General features: G+C 39.8%; 1 protein-coding gene and 1 non-coding gene across 2 annotated transcripts; one reads left to right on the top strand and one right to left on the bottom strand.

Moving 5' to 3' along the window:
• The first annotated feature begins 3,165 nt into the window (after positions 1 to 3,165).
• On the top strand, positions 3,166 to 7,614 carry LLPH (LLP homolog, long-term synaptic facilitation factor). Its single transcript, XM_047787138.1, has 3 exons — positions 3,166 to 3,264; positions 5,258 to 5,469; positions 7,255 to 7,614. Exons 2-3 carry the CDS (start codon positions 5,265 to 5,267, stop codon positions 7,431 to 7,433), a joined length of 384 nt encoding a protein of 127 aa, XP_047643094.1. The 5' UTR covers positions 3,166 to 3,264; positions 5,258 to 5,264; the 3' UTR covers positions 7,434 to 7,614.
• Positions 7,615 to 16,313: 8,699 nt separating this feature from the next.
• Positions 16,314 to 16,420, bottom strand: LOC125131898 (U6 spliceosomal RNA). Its single transcript, XR_007136073.1, has one exon. It is a non-coding gene; the product is annotated as a U6 spliceosomal RNA (small nuclear RNA).
• Between the last annotated feature and the right edge of the window lie 1,662 nt (positions 16,421 to 18,082).

Here is an 18,082-nt window from a genome sequence, read left to right as displayed (position 1 = left end):
CAAGGGCAGGGACCGAACCCGCAACCTCATGGTTCCTAGTCGGATTCGTTAACCACTGCGCCACTACGGGAACTCCCTCTGGTTCCTTTTTTACTATCACGGTCAGTACTGCCATGTACATCCCTGTGTGTGTGCAGTGTGCATAGATATGAGAGTTTGCCTAGGAAAGGAATATACTTAGAAGCAGAATTGCTGGATAAAAGGGCACATGCAACCTCATTTTTTTACATCAAGTGAACATAAAAATACGCAGACTCCAGACTCAGCAGAAATGAATCTGACTGGTACCCATGAGGATGCAGGTTTGATCCCTGGCTTTGCTCAGTGGGTTAAGGATCCAGTGTTGCTGTGAGCTGTGGTGTAGGTCGCAGATGTGGCTCGGATCTGGTATTGCTGTAGCTGTGCTGTAGGCCAGCAGCTACAGCTCCGATTAGAACCCTAGCCTGGGAACCTTCATATGCCACGGGTTTGGCACTAAAAAGACCAAAACAAACAAATAAAAACAGAATTAACAAGACTTAGAGTAATAGAAGGAAAACAGGAAAGAGCGGAATCTGAGAACTGTTTTTACTGGATGTAATTTGGGGAAAGAAATGCAGTGGGCTCTGTCTGCCTACTTTCATTTCTTTTCTGGCTGTTACCCACTTGATCCACTTCTGGGGATTAGTGGTGTCAGCAGCCAGCTGCAGGCCTTTTTGGAGCAGCTGAGAAGTTAGGTATCTTTTGCTTATTCATCTTTGTAAGGCTTTGCTTGGAAGTCCCCATCACCTAGTGCCTGCGCAACATGGAGTCACCATCCCAGTCCCACAAGTCTTAACTAGTTCTTACTAAGTGATTGTTTAGTTCAGGAGTTTCGTGGGTGAGACCTGACCATAGAGGCCTGATTAGCTGGTGCCGGTAGTGTAGCATGACTTTGAAATGGAGAATCATTCTGCTTCCTTTTGGGGGTGGAGTGCTACCCACTGTACCTCCAGTCCCATAGGCTCTTTCTAGCTCTGTGATGGACCTGAAGCAATGTCCAGTTAAGCCTTGTCCCTCCTCCACATAAGGGGTTAAAGTTGCCTCAAGACAGTAGTTTAGTTCCCATCATCTTTGTATACCCAGTATAGTACCGTTTACAGAATGCATTCTCAAATACATGAATGAGGGAATAAATTAAGGATTTTAAAACATACCAAGGCCATTTATTTGGTTAGAACTGCTTTTATACAAACTGGTGAGGAACAAAAATTGAAAAAAAATTTTTTCCCTTCAATAATGCAATCTAGGATTCAGTCTTTTAAAGCATCAATAATGCAGAATGTGGCATGTATTTAACACCATGACATTTTCATAATAATTTTTTTCTCTTTTCTGGTGCCAAGTTTCTATTCAAAAGTCTCAGCTTGGTTTGTTAAGCAAGATGCAGTCAATTTGGGGCTATCTGAAATTTAAAATACAATGTGAACATGTATTTTTGGCAGAGATGGCTAAGATCTAATATATGGTTAACTTATAAAATAGGAATCCACTTGCTGTATAGAAACAATTTCCCCTTTAAAGAAAGGTTTTTCAAGCATGCTTTTATTTTTATTTTTAAAAATTACTCAATGAATTTTATTACATTTATAATTGTACACGATCATCACAACCCAATTTTATAGCATTTCCATCCTAAAGCCCCAGTGCATCCCCCACCCCCCAACAAGCATGCTTTTAAACACACACACAGACACACACACACTACATGTTATAAGCGTTTTTCACCCTGTTTAAAAAAAAAAAAAACTAACAAAACACTTGCTGAATTCTGAGTTTGGTAATTTCCACATGATGCACACTTTCTTCAAGGACGCAAATTTAAAGAAAAAAGTACCCATAAATTGTTTCAGTAAACTCTACTAGTAACCAGACAGGAGTTTACTAAGCCATGATTAAAGACAATTCAGACTATTTATTGGTATATATTGTAAATATCTAGAAAATACTGCTTACAAATAGTCCTGTGCATATCTGAAATTTTTGTAAAAATGATGTGTGACCATTTGTTGGGCTCTTATATCCCCTATCTAGGATTACCAGCTTCATTCTATAGATAAGGAAATCCAGGCTCTGAGATATTACTCATACTACTCACAAGGAAGGGTTAGAACCATAAATCCCACTGACCTGCCTGGTTCTGAAGCCAATGTTTTAGGAGCATATGTAAAATTATAATAAAAACAACTAGTCAAGTTGTTTGTCATCAATGTGTCCGTCACCTAATTCATCTGTCCCAAGGCTTACATTGTGTCTGGTATACATTATGGGAATATCTGAATTAGTTTGATCATTTTATCCTCTGAACTTGTCTTTGGACGGGAAAGGGGTTGTTTTGCCTAATAGCTTTAAGGTATAACTGATATACAACTAGTTACACATACTTAAAGGATACAATTTGACAAGTTTTGACATACAACTGTGGGACCATCACCTGAGATTGGGGAAATTTAAGGACTACATAAAATAAAGAGGATCCTGAAGCAGGAGATTTAACTATAAGACATAATCCCCCTCCTTGTCTGAAAAGCAGCAGAGTGCCTGTTCAATTCTGCTCACCAGCTAATCTGCTCCAAACGATTATCAGTTAGGAACACAGTCCGTTCAGGGAAGGGGGAGGTCCCAGCTCCTTACATGGGAAAAACAAGACCCAGTAGGGTATAAAAGTTGCTGAGAACAAGGACCTGGTGCTCAGACTCTGGAGGTGACTCCTCTGAGCCCACACTGGTGCTGAATAAACCTTGCTTTGCCACATTCCTGAGTGCCCTTTGTCTCCTTCTGCTGCCATGTTTCTACAGTTTCTGTAACAATCTTAATTCGGCTTCTAGAACACACGACGTGATGCGAGGTGTGAGGCGAGAGGTGAGTTCTAAAGGCAGGCTCTCACCTCTCTGTTGGACAGGCAACAAGGGAGGTCATCTGGCAGGGACCCCTCCTAGGATTAGTCTAGGGGTTGCCCCGCCCCCGTCCGGAAAGCAGGTCTCGCTGGAGCCGGATCCCCAGCCGGGGTTCCCCCGCTTTAAGTCCGACTTTACAACCCACCTAGGAGGAGACAGACTACGTCCCCACTCGCCCTGAAGGCAGGAAGTGCGTCAGCCCCGGACTCCAGAGAACCCGCCTCTCCAGGCCATCCTGGGCATTTGGGCTCCCGGCGTGCAGCGGAGCTGCCTGCCCGGAAGGCGGAAGTTTAGGGACTTCCGGTCGGCGAGAGTGGCGTGTGGCGTCTAAGTTCCTGCGCTTTCTCAGGTGAGTTCTTTACCCCCTGACTCCAGTGGGGCTTGGGGTTTGGGACTCGATTCCGCTGCGAGTAGAGCGTCTCTTCTCAAGCTCAGTCCCTTTTTGGGCAAGCTTGAGCCTGGCCTAGAGACGCAGGCCTCCTGGAGGGATCGGGCCTGCCGTGGTCTTGGTGATGGCCCTCGGGCTTCCCGGTCCTCTGTGGGAAGTGGAGGCTTTCCTTAGTCGTTCAGTCACGGTCAGGTTAACCTCGGCTCTCGAGGTTGTGTGTTGCCACCCTTCTGTCCCTGCCCCTCGCAGGGCTTGGGTACCCTGGAGAGTGAGTGAATTTGTGATTGCTGGCATCCAAAAAATGTTACTCCACCAGTCATATGTTCAACAAATATTTGTTTAAACTTTACTATGTGTAAAGGGCTATACATTGGAAGATCCAGCGATGAATAGGACGTATTTAGCCCCTGTCTTTGTCGTGTTGCAGGAGAAGGGAAGTGTCACGTCCTGGGACCTGCAGGGATCCTTAGGACCGACTGCCAGTCAGGGTTATTGGCTTCCATCAGGAAAGAATTCAAGAGCAAACCAGAGTAAAGTGAAAGCAAGGTTATTTAGGGATACGCATCCCATAGGCAGAATGCAGACGGTCCCAGAAAATGGGCTAGGGCAGGAGGTCGTCCAGAAAAGTGAGAGCCGTCTGGAGCGGGGATCGTATATTTTTATGGGTTAAGTGTTTTTTAAAAGCTCTGGAATGAGAGAAGGATGGGCATTTCCCAGAAATTGGGCCACTGCCCACTTTTTGGCCTTTTTCTGTTTCTCCTCGAAACTGTCATGGTGTAAGGGGGAATGATTTTTTAGTATTACAACGAAGGTATAATGAACTAAAGCGTCAATGACTGGACTGTTCTCAAAAGCCCCCTTAGTTTCAGGAGGTTCCAGCCAGTCTTTGTCACGTCCCAACAGCTGCCCTGTTTCCTTACCTAGCCTTTGTGTCCTGCCCCTTTTCCTCATTGGAAGCCCACAGTCCACCAGGGATGAGAGAAAATAAATTTAAAAATGTCAGATTGTAACATGTATTGAAAAGGAAAGACAGGGAGTTCCTGTCGTGGCTCAGTGGTTAACGAATCTGACTAGGAACCATGAGGTTGCAGCTTCGATCCCTGCCCTTGCTCAGTGGGTTAACAATCCGGCGTTGCCATGAGCTGTGGTGTAGGTTGCAGACGCGGCTCGGATCCCGCATTGTTGTAGCTCTGGTGTAGGCTGGCAGCTACAGCTCCAATTAGACCCCTAGCCTGGGAACCTCCATATGCCACGGGAGTGGCCCAAGAAATGGCAAAAAGACAAAAATAAAATAAAATAAAATAAAATTGCTAGATTGACTTGCTGGTGTGGATAATGAGGAAGATTGAGGTGGATGAGGTCTTCTGTAGGTTTAGGGAAATCAAGATTCAGTTGAAAGATTTATAAGACTTTTTGTGATTTTTGAAATTGTTGCATAAATGTAAGGTGATAGTGCTCTTTGCATTTGGGGGAAGTTAAATTTTTTCATCTTGTGTGGAAACTCTAGGACCTTTAATATTTGGCTTGACTTACAGTGTCCCAGTGGCCATGAGGAGTTTAGTTTGATGTTCTTTTGGGGGCCGGGGGATGTGTATGGAAGTTCCTAGGCCAGGAATCAAACCCGTGCCACAGCAGTGACCAGTGCCACTGCAGTTACAAAACTGGATCCTTAACCTGCTGTGCCACCAGAGAACTCCCCGCCCCCTTTCTTGGGGGGGGGATGGTTTGGTGTTCTTATTTGTTATTTAGTGGCTGTATATGCCATCTGTCATGTTGATCACCACATAATTTGCACATTATGCTATTATAAGTCATGAACAGAGGGAAGAGTTTCCTTTCTATTTGTTCATGTTCTGTAGAGAGACCTCTTGACTGGTTTTCCAAGGATTTGTCTTTTTTTTTTTTTGGATAGTAAACAGTTGCTTTTGAATATTTATTGTTGTTAACTTTACAGGTAAAATATGGCTAAAAGTTTACGGAGTAAGTGGAAAAGGAAAATGCGTGCTGAGAAGAGAAAAAAGAATGCCCCAAAGGAGCTGAGCAGACTTAGAAATATTCTTAAAATAGGTGGTGATGTTTTAATGAAAGATGTTCAAGAAATAGCAACCGTGGTGGAACCTAAACGTTGTCAAGAGAAAACCCAATGTGTGGAGAAAGATGAAACAGGTGAGTTTATGTGTTTCATTTATAAAAAATCGTATCAACTTCCTTTGTGACTCTTTTCTCCTTTTTCACTGTCTTCCATACTTGCTTCTCTGTAATCCTTCTGCCATGCCCACATAATTCTTTGGAGGTGCTATTAGAAATTCTGTGCTAAGCTATTTCAAGTGAATAGGTACGTTTTGGATTATTCAGAACGAGCCATTGGTGCTTATACAGTAGCCTCAGTGTCTCAGAAATAGTGTTATAGGAGTAGACAAAGCTAGACACACTCGCTTGGAAGGGTACATGGGAGTCAGAAACTAGACAGGATAGTTAACTTTTGCAAGATCTTGGTTCCATTTTGTGAATTCTCTGCATTTATATTATTATCCTGAAGATCAGTTTCCCTGTATTTGATTTTGACAGATTCTGGGTCCCTCTGTGTTAGCACACCTTCTTGACTGTCTCCAAAATACATCAGAAATCTATCCATTTTCCTCCTGCTTTCATGCTCTCGCTTTAAATGACCATTATCTCTTGCCTGAACCACATCAGTAGCCATTTTACTTCTCTCTTCAACTCTTGTTCATTTGATTCATTTTGGTCATATCACCCAGTATGAGCTTTTTAGAACAGAAATCATTTATGCTGTTCCCATACTTAAATAACCTCATTGTCTTTCCATGTGCTTATCATAGCCTACCGGGTTTTATTTAATCTGTTCCAGTACTTCCATTTAAAAAGATTCTAACCATAGGATGAAGTTTGCTTTCTTATTCTCCCCTCAGCCGAACATTGAGAACTTGATGAGAGCAAGGAGCTTATTTGGTCCACTAGTATCCCTAGAACCTAGAATAGCACCTTAAGTAATCATTCGGCGACCAGTTATTGACTGGTTTATATATACCAGGCACTAGTCTAGGTACTGAGGCAACAATGATGAATAACGGAGATGGCTTCCATCCTAATGGGATTTACGTCATATTGTAGGAGATAGAAAGTAAACTAGATCAATGAATTATTTATAATGTTAGGTAGCAGAGATCATGGAAGACCTGTATACCCTGCTAAGTTCCCAGAAAGGGATGTTCTGGACATGTCTTTCACAATAGGTGAGGTTGGTGATAGATGGACTACAGCATGGCTGCAGGTAGAGCTGGCTGCTTGAGTGTGACCAGGATAAGAAAGTGTGGCAGCCCCAGGGTATATCCAGGTCTTCTCTGTCATCGAAGCTTGCTGCTTACTGCTGTACATCTTCAAAGTACACTTCATTGGAAGTGGTCACTCATTCCTATAGTTTATTTACTTCTAAGGCCTGTTCATTAGAAGTGCGGGTGCACCTCTTATTGGCACAACTGTTTTATTTCCCTCAAGAAAGCACCTAATCTAAGAAGTGTCCTTATAACTCAAATGTGCTCGGAACCATACACTTATCCCTAACGCAGTAATTCAAACCCATACCTTCTAAATGTTTCCTGTTTAACCTTTACTGTTCCAAAGAAGGACAATCATAGCATTCTTTAGAAAGTTTCTTAGTGACAAGTAGACGTCTCTAGTTGCTCACAGGTGCTTTTTATGTCTCATGTTGTGGGAACACATGGCAGCATGCATATTTTTCCACTGAATGTACTGGAAAGAGTTTTTCCAGTGTTAGTCAAAGGCCACTGCACGAATAGGGGATATTTTTTTCCTGCTTTTGTAGTTTCATGCCACTTTTAAATCTGATGTCCTCGTTGCATTTAGTATGCTTTTTCATGAGATGGTTTCTTCATTTGTGAATATTAATAGTTATTCCATTTTTTTATTCAGATGACATGAAAATGGAAACTGATATTAAGAGAAACAAAAAGACTCTTTTAGACCAGCATGGACAGTACCCCATATGGATGAACCAGAGGCAAAGAAAAAGGCTGAAGGCAAAGCGAGAGAAAAAGAAGGGAAAAAGCAAAGCAAAAGCCTTGAAGGCAGCGAAGGGTTTGGCCTGGTAGACTTAAAAACATGAAAAACGCCACGTGGGACAGATCTTTGATTAGAATGTATACATTGATTTCAGCTTCCATCAAATGAAAACTGTTTCATTTTTTAACTTGGCCTTTTTCTTCAGTTCAAACCCAACATAACTCCTCAAGTTTGTTTTGGTAACTTGAATAAAATATTTTCTTTGATGAATGAAGACTACACTGATATTTTAATTGGATGCCATTCAGTATGCAGGGATTATCAGACATCAGAATACTCTCAAGTATTGATGTGGTTGTAATTCGGTCTTAGTAAAGATAAAACATGATATTATACTGACAAATTTGAGCCGACTCAGATTTAAAGTAAGTTATTATATATCATTTGAAAGTATGAATGTCAGTGGATCATATAAACAGTACTTGTTTGGAGTTTTGAGCTTATATATATTCAGAATAAAAGATGTTCTGTCTGGATCTTAAAGATCCGTTCTTTCATATATCCTTAAGGTTTCCTGGTAGAGAAGACCAGATTCTTCCATTGCATTTTTTAAAAAAATCTTCAATTTTTAGATAGAATAATAACATGTACAAATTAGTGTGCTCCATCTTTTCAAGAGATTAAGACATCCTGGGAACTAGTTTAATGTTTTTCAGTTTTTATATTATGTAGCTTAATATAAGGCAGCACTTCTCAAAGTATGGTTCTCAGAATTAGCTTTTCTGGATGGATAGTGAGAAAACATGACGTGGTCACATCAATTTGGGAAATACTACATATTTGAAGACTCAAAAAAATGTTTAGCTTGGTATTAGTACAGGCATATCTCAGAGATAACTGCAGGTTCAATTTCAGACCGCTGCAATAAAATAGGCCACACAAGTTTTTTGGTTTCCCAGCCTAGTGCATATAAAAATTATGTTGACATCATACTCTAGTCTATTAAGTGTGCAATAGCATTGTATCATAAACGATGTACATACCTTACTTAAAAAATAATGCTGTCCAAAAAAGTAATAATGCTGTTGGATAAATAGCACTGATAGACTTGTTTGACATAGGGTTGCCACAAACCTTCAATTTGTCAAAAAAAAAAAAAAAGTAACGTGTGAAGCACGCTGAAATGAGGTATGCCTAAATGGTCTTATAGAGATCTAGCAATAAAGAAACATGTTTAAACTTGAGCCCTTGAAATTAGTTTTCTGAAGAGTAGAATATACTGTTGGAAATGCTGGTATAAGGAAATAAGTTTTGTTAAACCTGTCTTGCTACAGTTTACTGTTATTTAACTTTTAATTAAGCAATTTAAACGTAGCCTTCTTTCTGACATTTCACTGTAATCACATTAACCTTCATTATATGTTCATTGAAACAGCAAATATTTGAGTGTCTGCTGTGTGCCATTTACCTTCCCAGGTGCTAGGGACCCAGGGGACAAAACAAGGTGTCTGCCTCAGGTATCTACTCAGAAGAGGCTGTTAGCTTCAGAGAAAAACCAAGTTAAAAGTGAGACCTATTAGAATGAGGCCACCTAGTCATCAGAACACAAATTTTGTACTGGGCACACAAGGCTGGGACACAATATGGAATACAGAGATAAATAGAACACAACCCAAATCGTTTAGGAGGTTTGAATTTGAGATTTAATGCCAATAAAATCTTAGTATTTTATATAGTTGACTTTTCTCAATTTACCCAGTGTTTAGTTAACCAAAAATGGATTATTTTTAAATACTTAAGCTGAATAGAAGATGTGAGTTGGAAAGTTCAAAAAAGTTCATGGCCTTTTTTGCCTTTTAGTTTTGTTAAGAACAGCAAATGAAAGTTTGTGAGAAAAAGGCAAGTACATAAACGTTTGCTCATGAAATCAAAACTTGCTAATGTTATCCAATTAAGCCAGACAATACCAGCCTAAATATACCAGTTAGTTATTTACCTTTTTTGTTTCCCCCCATCGTAGGAATTGTCTACATCAGTGATGTTACACACTTGGTGCTTATTTAAAATTTGTCAGGATTGTCAGGTAGGTTTTTGTTAGATTCTCTTTAAGTTGATGTCAGAGGCCAATGCCAGGGATGTCTTCATGTTTTCTGAGGCTGACAATCTCTAATTTGATTCCAATAGTAGCTTTGAGCTTTCATCAAGGGCCTCTTAATGTTAGGATGGTCACATTTATCTAGTCAGGAAGTTTGTACAGTTAGGATTTAACTTAAAAGTTAATAAAATCAGAAGTCAAAATGCTTTACTATCAGAAAACATGTTCTCAGGTGTCCTATGGCCTCTGTCAAAGTGTCTATTAAAGAGAAGCTGTCCTGCATGTGTTGTTACGGGGGCCTCTAAGGTCACTGAATTCCTGAACTGTGTGGCCAGCACGACTGTTCCCACCTCCAAATTTTGGTGGGAAATTTAGATCAGGCTTCCAAAATGAGTGCAGCATATGATCAATTTGTTGCTCTTTTCCTAAAGATATAAATTAAGAAGTATTGCATAGTCCTTTAATCTCTCAAGTGATTATCTTTGTAAAATTGGTCATCTCTTTATTTGATGTTTTTCTGAGGATTCTGTAAAACCACCAGATGGAGCTCAAGCTAAGCACCAAATCATTTTTTGGAGTTAAACTGACTGGGCTAATCAACGTAGGAATGGAACATGACATTTATTTATTTTTTTTAAGAAGTTAAATTTAAAAGTTATCTGAGGATAATCAAAATTGCTTTTGTTTATTGGTTGCTTTGCAGATCAGGCCTCGGTCTAAATTATTTAATCCTAAACTCTTCAATCAAAATATTAACTCATTTAATCTTCCCAGCAGTCCTATGAGTTTGGTACTCTATACCAGGGAAAACTGAGGTACACAGCCCATATAGTTGGGATTCAGATTCAGACAGGTCAAGCTCCAGAGCCCCTCTTCTTACAGTGCCATTCTGTCTCTTAAGGATGTGCAAATTCTTGCTAAGAAAAAGAGGTCGTTTTAGGGTAGAATATCTATTTTGGGTTCATTTTTTGGGGGGTTCAACCCATTTTGTGGGCTCAGGTTCAGATAAAGAGCAAGTTTCAGTAGAGAAATGATTTCTAGACCCCCTTCTCAAATCTCTAGGCCTATACCAGAGTGGAGTTCCTTAAGTAGGACTCCTTTAGAATGGGCAGACCCCATCCTAAAGGTGGAGTGCACATTCAGTGTTACCCAAGCTGCTAATCAGAGAAGAAATGTGAACTGCAATTAAAGCTTTAAGGTATAATCATGTAGTTTTGTCTACATCTTTTTTTCTAATGTCATGTTGTAGATACATTTCCCCCCACTAGTTTACATGTTGCTGCCTAGACTATATATGCAGCAGAATATATTTGGTTATGAGGGAATCTGAATATTTTAAAAATGATCAGTATATTTGGGATATGATTTTTAGGAGTTGGAAAAAAAAGTAACTCGCTATAAATGATTTGATTTAAATATCTGAAATCGACTGGTGGTGATGATGAAGGCTGGTGGTGTGTTGGGGTAATGAAGTGCTAACCACAAAATAAAATAAATAGGAATCTGAAGAGATCTCAAAGCATTTCCAAATTTATAAATACTGCAATTGAGATGCAGATGGTGGGCTGCTGACTAAGCTTACTAGCTAAGTGACTAACTCCTGATGCCACCTGGCAGAGTGATTCAAATTCATGCTAGGGGAATTCCTGTCATGGCTTAGCTGTAAGGAATCTGACTAGAATCCATGAGGACATGGGTTTGATCCCTGGCCTCGCTCAGTGGGTTAAAGATGTGGCGTTGCTATGAGCTGTGGTGTAGGTCACAGAAGTGGCTCGGATCTGGCATTGCTATGGCTGTGGTGTAGACCTGCAGCTGTAGCTCCAATTCGACCCCTCTCCTGGGACTTTCCGTATGCTGCAGGTGTGACCCTAAAAAGCAAAAACAAAAACAAAATGCAAATATCAAATTCATGCTAGGCACAAAATATAATGCTTTTCCCCTGTATTTGTCGGAATATAAAAATGCCATTGCAGCAGAAACTGACCTCATGCGAGGCTGAGGCCACTCTGTTGTTCCCAGGGTTCCCGTCAGGCAGCAGGAGGACCAGTGCCAGTTTGCCTGCTTACAAAAACCCTTAACCTTTACACAGTTGGATGCCAAGAGTCATCTAGAAATAGGATGTGATGTCAAATAGGGCTCGTTTGCTAGAATTGTAGTAACAACAATCACCATTTAGAGAATGCTTACTGTGCTAAACGCCTGACTTGTATTATTTTGTTTAATCCTTAAAACAATACTGTGGGATCAATACTCTTCATTATTATCCCTATTTGCAGGGGAGAAAACAGCTTTGAAGAGGTAAATAAACTTGCTCAAAGCTATGCAACTATTGAGTAGTGAGCAAGGCTGTCCCAGAGTGTAGAATGAGTAGCCCTGATGGGAAGCTTCAGAGACAGATTTTGATTCAATCTAAGGAAGAATCTTTTAACCAAGATGTTGGGATGTAGAATAAACAGCCTTGGGAGGACTATCCTGTCAGCTCAGGCTGGACAGGCACTGGGTTGGAATGTAGCAGAATGGACTCAAACATTATACTTGAAATTTCAGGAGAAAGCTGGCGAGAGCCTTTCCAGCTAAGAAGTACCTTGCAGGAAGGGTCACTTTGAAGCATATTGTGCTTATTTTGCCCTTCTATATAGCCTTTTGGCACTCCATGATTGCAGACTTAAGTATCTTTTTGGTGGAAATAAAAGAATTTGAAGTCTCCTTGAATTTGTTAATGTCGTTAAGCCTGGTATTCATTCCACTAAGTTCCACTTTAAAGTATGGAAAAACGTTATAAACATCTGCTTTAAACAATGAATGGGGTAAAGTCCTTCGCATTTTAATTTAAAGAGTGGCGTAGTTTTATAATACATTAAGTTTATAATATGCACAGTGTATTTAATTTCCTAGAGTGATGATTTGTCTTGGCATTATGCTATCTTATGAAACACTTTCTCTCTTTCATATTGTGTCTTTATAGTTTTCAATATCAGCAAAACCTTTAAATAGTCTTAGTTGGGTGTTGTGTATCACTGTACAGTAACTGCTAGTACATATGGTATTTCTGATCCGTGTAATAAAGTACATTTGTCATGTATCTTGTGATCTGCATACCTTTCAGCTGTTACTTCATAAATCTGTTCCATCAGAGAACTGCTTTGTACAGCAATGGTTGAAGCTGCTTTTAATAAACTAATATTTTGTGTCTTTTATATGTAATCAACAGGGAGTATTACAGACTTGTGCCTCTGTGGAGAAACATTCCTCTAAACTTCTTTTCTCTTGACAATAATGGAAAAAAATAACTTGGGAAAAGCACAGATGTTCAAGAACATATGTTGTTTGCTCCTAAAAGTCAGCTGAAGATCTTTTGTATTGCTCCAGGGTTTTTAAAAAATTTTTATTTTAGTAGTATTTTTTTTTAAATGCTTTAGAGAAGAAACAGTTTGAGATATGTGATGGGGGGAAGACAGAAGTACGAATTTCAGTGGGAGGCCAACATTGGGTGCTATTTGTCCGAATTCTAAAATGCCTCATATTGCTCACATAAAGAGGTGATACCCTTGAACAGAGCGTTAGGCGTTTGGCCAAAAAGCCATCATTCCTACATGCTTCCCTACTCAGCCATAAGCATTCTGCTCTAGGACCAGTCTTTGCGCTCTACCAAACTTCAAATACTCTCTTCACAAAGCTTAGGTATTTACTAGTGCAGGTAATCCCTCGAGTAATTGGATAGGGGCTGTTATTTTTGTTCAGCTGTAGAAATTGGCTAAATGGGTAAGCTCTCCACAGATTAGGCAATTGGTTATTGATAACAGTACAGTAACATGTTCTTGGAAAATGCTAAAGGCAGCTGTAAGCATTGGGTAAAGCTGGTAAATGGTCATCCTTTATAAGCCTGTGAATCTTTATGAAGAGTTGCCGTAAAGAGAATGGGAACCAGCTGTTCCAAATCTCCCACGGACGAAGCAGGTTTTAACTGTAGCAGAAGGGATTGGGGTTAAATGCAAAGAAGAACTTCCTGAATGTGTTATTTGAAGCCAGGTATGGCTTGAGAAGAAGCTGTTGGATGGTCTCTCTGGAGGAGAGAAAGAGAGCTAGAGGAAGAAATGGAAAGGGTGGAGAGTGGGAGACCCGGCTTGATGGAGAGATGGTTTACATGTACTCCTGCCCAGTGGTTATGATCCCTTTATTCTGCCTTCTCACACTCACATCTCAAGTTTTGAGATTTAAAAGATCAGACCTGAAGAGTATAGTTGAGCCATTAGAACTAAAGTACCAGAAGACCCCTAGGTCTGGAGGTCCTTTTGGTGTAATTCTTAATTGAAAGAAAATGCTAAGGTGTGACCAATGGATGTGGAAATTGACCCCGGCTTGATTTTTCCACCCTTGTTGTTGAAGATCAGTGTCCACACTGAGCTCACAGTGCCAGGGAGGAATTTGACAGTGAGCAGTTTCTGGAAAGGCAGCTGGTTGATAGGCTGAGACCACTTAGGTTTGGGATGGGTGAGAGGGCTTGGGGGGAGGGTACAGCTGCCATGTCACTGCTGGGCACGTGCCAGCTAAGTATTATTTCCAGGAAATCTCCAGCAAGCCCAGAGGGTTGCAAGTCAAACTTGGCCCTTTAAATTGGAGAGCAGAGGCTGAGAAGACAGGAAAAGTTTGCCCTTTGCTTTTTACCATCCCCCCTCCTCCCCCAGTTGTCTCTACCCTGTCCTGCCCCCATCTGGTAATCTTTTGCACCTCCCTTTTTGCATTCCTTTACTCTGTTTTTCTTGCATATAACTTAAAAAAAAATTTTAAATAAAAATGTAAAGCTGTGAGTCAAACATTATTTACTTCTTAGTTTAGTTGTAAGTGCTTTAGTCTACAAAAGACCCCCTGGCATTTTTCTTTGTGGCCCAGTGACAATAGTAGAAATAGATTTTCTGCTTCTGTGCCGTTTCTGTTCATCTCTTTGTCTCTCTTCCTCTGTATTTTCCTTTTTTTTCTTTTTAAATTTCTGTGTGGTAATAATCTTCTCCTTAGGTTCAAATCACTACCCTTCTTGCATTCTCCCTCCGCCTCTTCACTTGGCTCTTCCTCTTTCATTTCAGTTTTTTCACTTACTATGTTTTCCTTCCTATTCCTTTTCACCTTCATCTTCTAACCTTAACTGGATGCATAAATAGGAGATATGCTTTACAACAGAGCAGGCCAATTGGGTGGTCATGTGTTTCTGTAAATAAAGTTTTATGGGACCATAGCCATGCCCCCCCCATTCATGTATTTTCTATAACTGCTTTTGTGCTACAAAGACTGAGTTGAATGCTTATGAATGGACCCTCCTCTGCCCTGAAAATCCCAAGATATTTACTGTTTGGAGTTTTAAGAAAAAGTTTGCTGATCCCTGCTTTAAAATATTTTCTGTGTTTATTAAATGAAGGCTTTTGTTCTTTTATCTGGAAATTCAGGTGAGTTAGATCTATTTTATGTCCATACTTAATGAAGTTGAGTTGCGTTTTATATTTGCACATTTCTCCAAATTTCTCACTTGAAGGCAGTGGTATCCAAAAGAAAAAAGACGAGCTTATTGTCCTAACAATCAAAGAGAAGTAGGTAACACCAACAGGAGGTGGGTTGTATGTGGTGTGTGTCTGTGTGTTTATTTTTTAAATTTTTAAAATTTTTTTAATTTTTAAATTTTATTAGAGTATAGTTGACTTACAAAGTTGTATTAGTTCATGTGTACATCAAAGAAAATTAGTTACACATGCATCTTTTCTTTTTCAGATTCTTTTCCCATATAGGTTATTACATAGTATTGAGTAGGTTTCCCTGTGCTATACAGTAGGTCTTCTTACCTATCTATTTTATTTTATTTATTTTTTAATTACTTTTTTTATTACTCAAATGAATTTATCACATCTGTAGTTGTATAATGATCATAACAATCTGATTTCACAGGATTTCCATCCCACAGCCCAAGCACATCCCCCCACCCCCCAAAATGTCTCCTCTGGAGACCATAAGTTTTTCAGTGTCTGTGAGTCAGCATCTGTTCTGCAAAGTTTAGTATGTCCTTTTTTCAGATTCCACATGTCAGTGAAAGCATTTGATGTTGGTGTCTCATTGTATGGGGCTGACTTCACTTAGCATGATAGTTTCTAGGTCGATCCATGTTGCTAAGAATGCCAGTATTTTGTTCTTTTTAATGGCCGAGTAATATTGCATTGTGTATTTGTACCACATCTTCTTGATCCACTCCTCTGTCGATGGACATTTAGCTTGTTTCCATGTCTTGGCTATTGAAAAGAGTGCTGCAATGAACATCGGAGTACATGTGTCTTTGCGAGTCGTGGTTTTCTCTGGATAGATGCCCAGGAGTGGGATTGTTGGATCAAATGGTAGTTCTATGTTTAGTTTTCTGAGGAATCTCCATACTGCTTTCCACAGTGGTTGCACCAATTTATAATCCCAACAGTGCACTAGTGTTCCGTTTTCTCCACACCCTTTCCAGCATTAATTGTTTGTAGACTTTTTGATGATGGCCCTTCTGGCTGGTGTAAGGTGGTACCTCATCGTGGTTTTGATTTGCGTTTCTGTGATAATGAGTGATGTTGAACATCTTTTCATGTGTTTCTCAGCCATCTGTATGTCTTCTTTGGAGAACTGTCTGTTTAGATCTTCTGCCCATTTTTTGATGGGGTTGTTTGTTTTTTTGGTATGGAGCTGCAGAAGTTGTTTGTAAACTTTGGAGGTCAATCCCTTGTCAGTCGATTCACTTGCAAAGATTTTCTCCCATTCTGTGAGTTGTCTTTTCATTTTGTTTAGGGTTTCCTTTGCTGTGCAGAAACTTTGAAGTTTGATTAGGTCCCATTTGTTTATTTTTGTTTTTATTGTCAATACTAAAAATATGGAACGCTTCACGAATTTGCATGTCATCCTTGCGCAGGGGCCATGCTAATCTTCTCTGTATCGTTCCAATTTTAGTATATGTGCTGCCGAAGCGAGCACTGTCTATGTGTTTAGATGTCTTCCCCATCTTCCACCTATGATTGGGTTCTTTTTAGTCTTTAGGGGAAAAAAAGATAATTCCGGAGTTCCCGTCGTGGCGCAGTGGTTAGCAAATCCGACTAGGAACCATGAGGTTTCGGGTTCAGTTCCTGCCCTTGCTCAGTGGGTTAACGATCTGGCGTTGCCGTGAGCTGTGATGTAGGTTGCAGACGCGGCTCGGATCCCGAGTTGCTGTGGCTCTGGCGTAGGCCGGTGGCTACAGCTCCGATTCAACCCCTAGCCTGGGAACCTCCATATGCCGCGGGAGCGGCCCAAGAAATAGCAATAACAACAACAACAACAACAACAAAAGATAATTCCGTTGTAAAGCTTTTGAAAAATCTCATAGCTAACTTTTCCTTTAAGTCTACAAACTATTTTAGGAAATGTTAGATGTTAGAGAAAAGACTTTTAATATGGCACCTAGAATACTGGCACATATAAAAGCACTCCAGTTTAGTTTTATTTGTTGGGTGGTCTATCTGAAAATGTTGTACATAAATACAGGTTGGTTTCAATTAACATGAAATTAATAGAGACTAAAATAATCATGAGACTTAAGGCTAAAACCTTTTCAAGATCACCTATTTCAACCTTGTGCTTTTTAACAGGTAAGGAAATGGTTGAGGTCCCAACTTTCCCAAGATATTAGGAGTTCATGACCCAGTCCAGAGCTCAGATGTCTTTATTCTCAATCTTCTTCTAAACCATAAGGCAGTGACAACTCCCCACACAAATATAACATTTTAACGAATGTCAAGATTCATTCTTTATCTCTCTAAAAAGAGGAGCTGCTAAATGAAATGATGGATGGAGTGTGGTTAGTCGTCTTTTCTGCAGCTCTATTTCTGCTGTGGTTGATAACCAGACCTTTCCCATCAGTGGCTATACCTGTTTTCCTCATAGGCACTATAACCTCTCTTAGTTAAAATGACAATAACAAACTTCTCTTGCCTTGTGCCCCCATAAAAGGCTGGATTTTGTTTGTTTCTTCTGTCTTCTAATTTGCTCTGTGTAGTTAGCAATTCTTTTTATATTATATTATTTTTACTCATAAAGTGAACACATGTATGTTGTATAAAATTAGACAACCCAGGAAAGTCTAAATGAAATATAATCATAATCCAACGACCCAGAGAATATGTATGTTTCTTTGCTTTCATAATTGTCTTAATGTTATATAGTTTTACATTATTTTATTTAACTTTACTTCGTGAGGATTTTCCCCATGCCACCGAAAAATCTTTAAAAGTGTTGTTTGAAAAGTTCCGTCATATTCTGCCCTGTGGGTAAACTACATTTTCTTGTTTGTCGGTCTGGATATTTAAATGTATTCTGAAATATTTGGGGGGGATATTATTAAAATATTTCCTTGTAATATTAATCTCTTACTAATCCTTATCTGACATATTCTTGTAGAAGAGTTCTAGAAGAGAATGAAATTTCTTAAAAAGACTCCTGATCCATACTGCTAATTCACTTTCCCGAGAGGCTGAAACAATCAATAGTCCTTCCAGGAGTGTGTGAGATTGCCTGTCTGGGGCACATTGGGAGGGCTGTAAATCAAGCTTTTAAAACATTGCTTTCAATGTGTCACTCTCCAGCTAGGAAACTCCCATGGCT

The sequence above is a fragment of the Phacochoerus africanus genome, chromosome 7, assembly GCF_016906955.1.
Source record: "Phacochoerus africanus isolate WHEZ1 chromosome 7, ROS_Pafr_v1, whole genome shotgun sequence".
Taxonomy (NCBI): Eukaryota; Metazoa; Chordata; class Mammalia; order Artiodactyla; family Suidae; genus Phacochoerus; species Phacochoerus africanus.
This window is presented reverse-complemented; position numbering and strand designations above follow the sequence as displayed.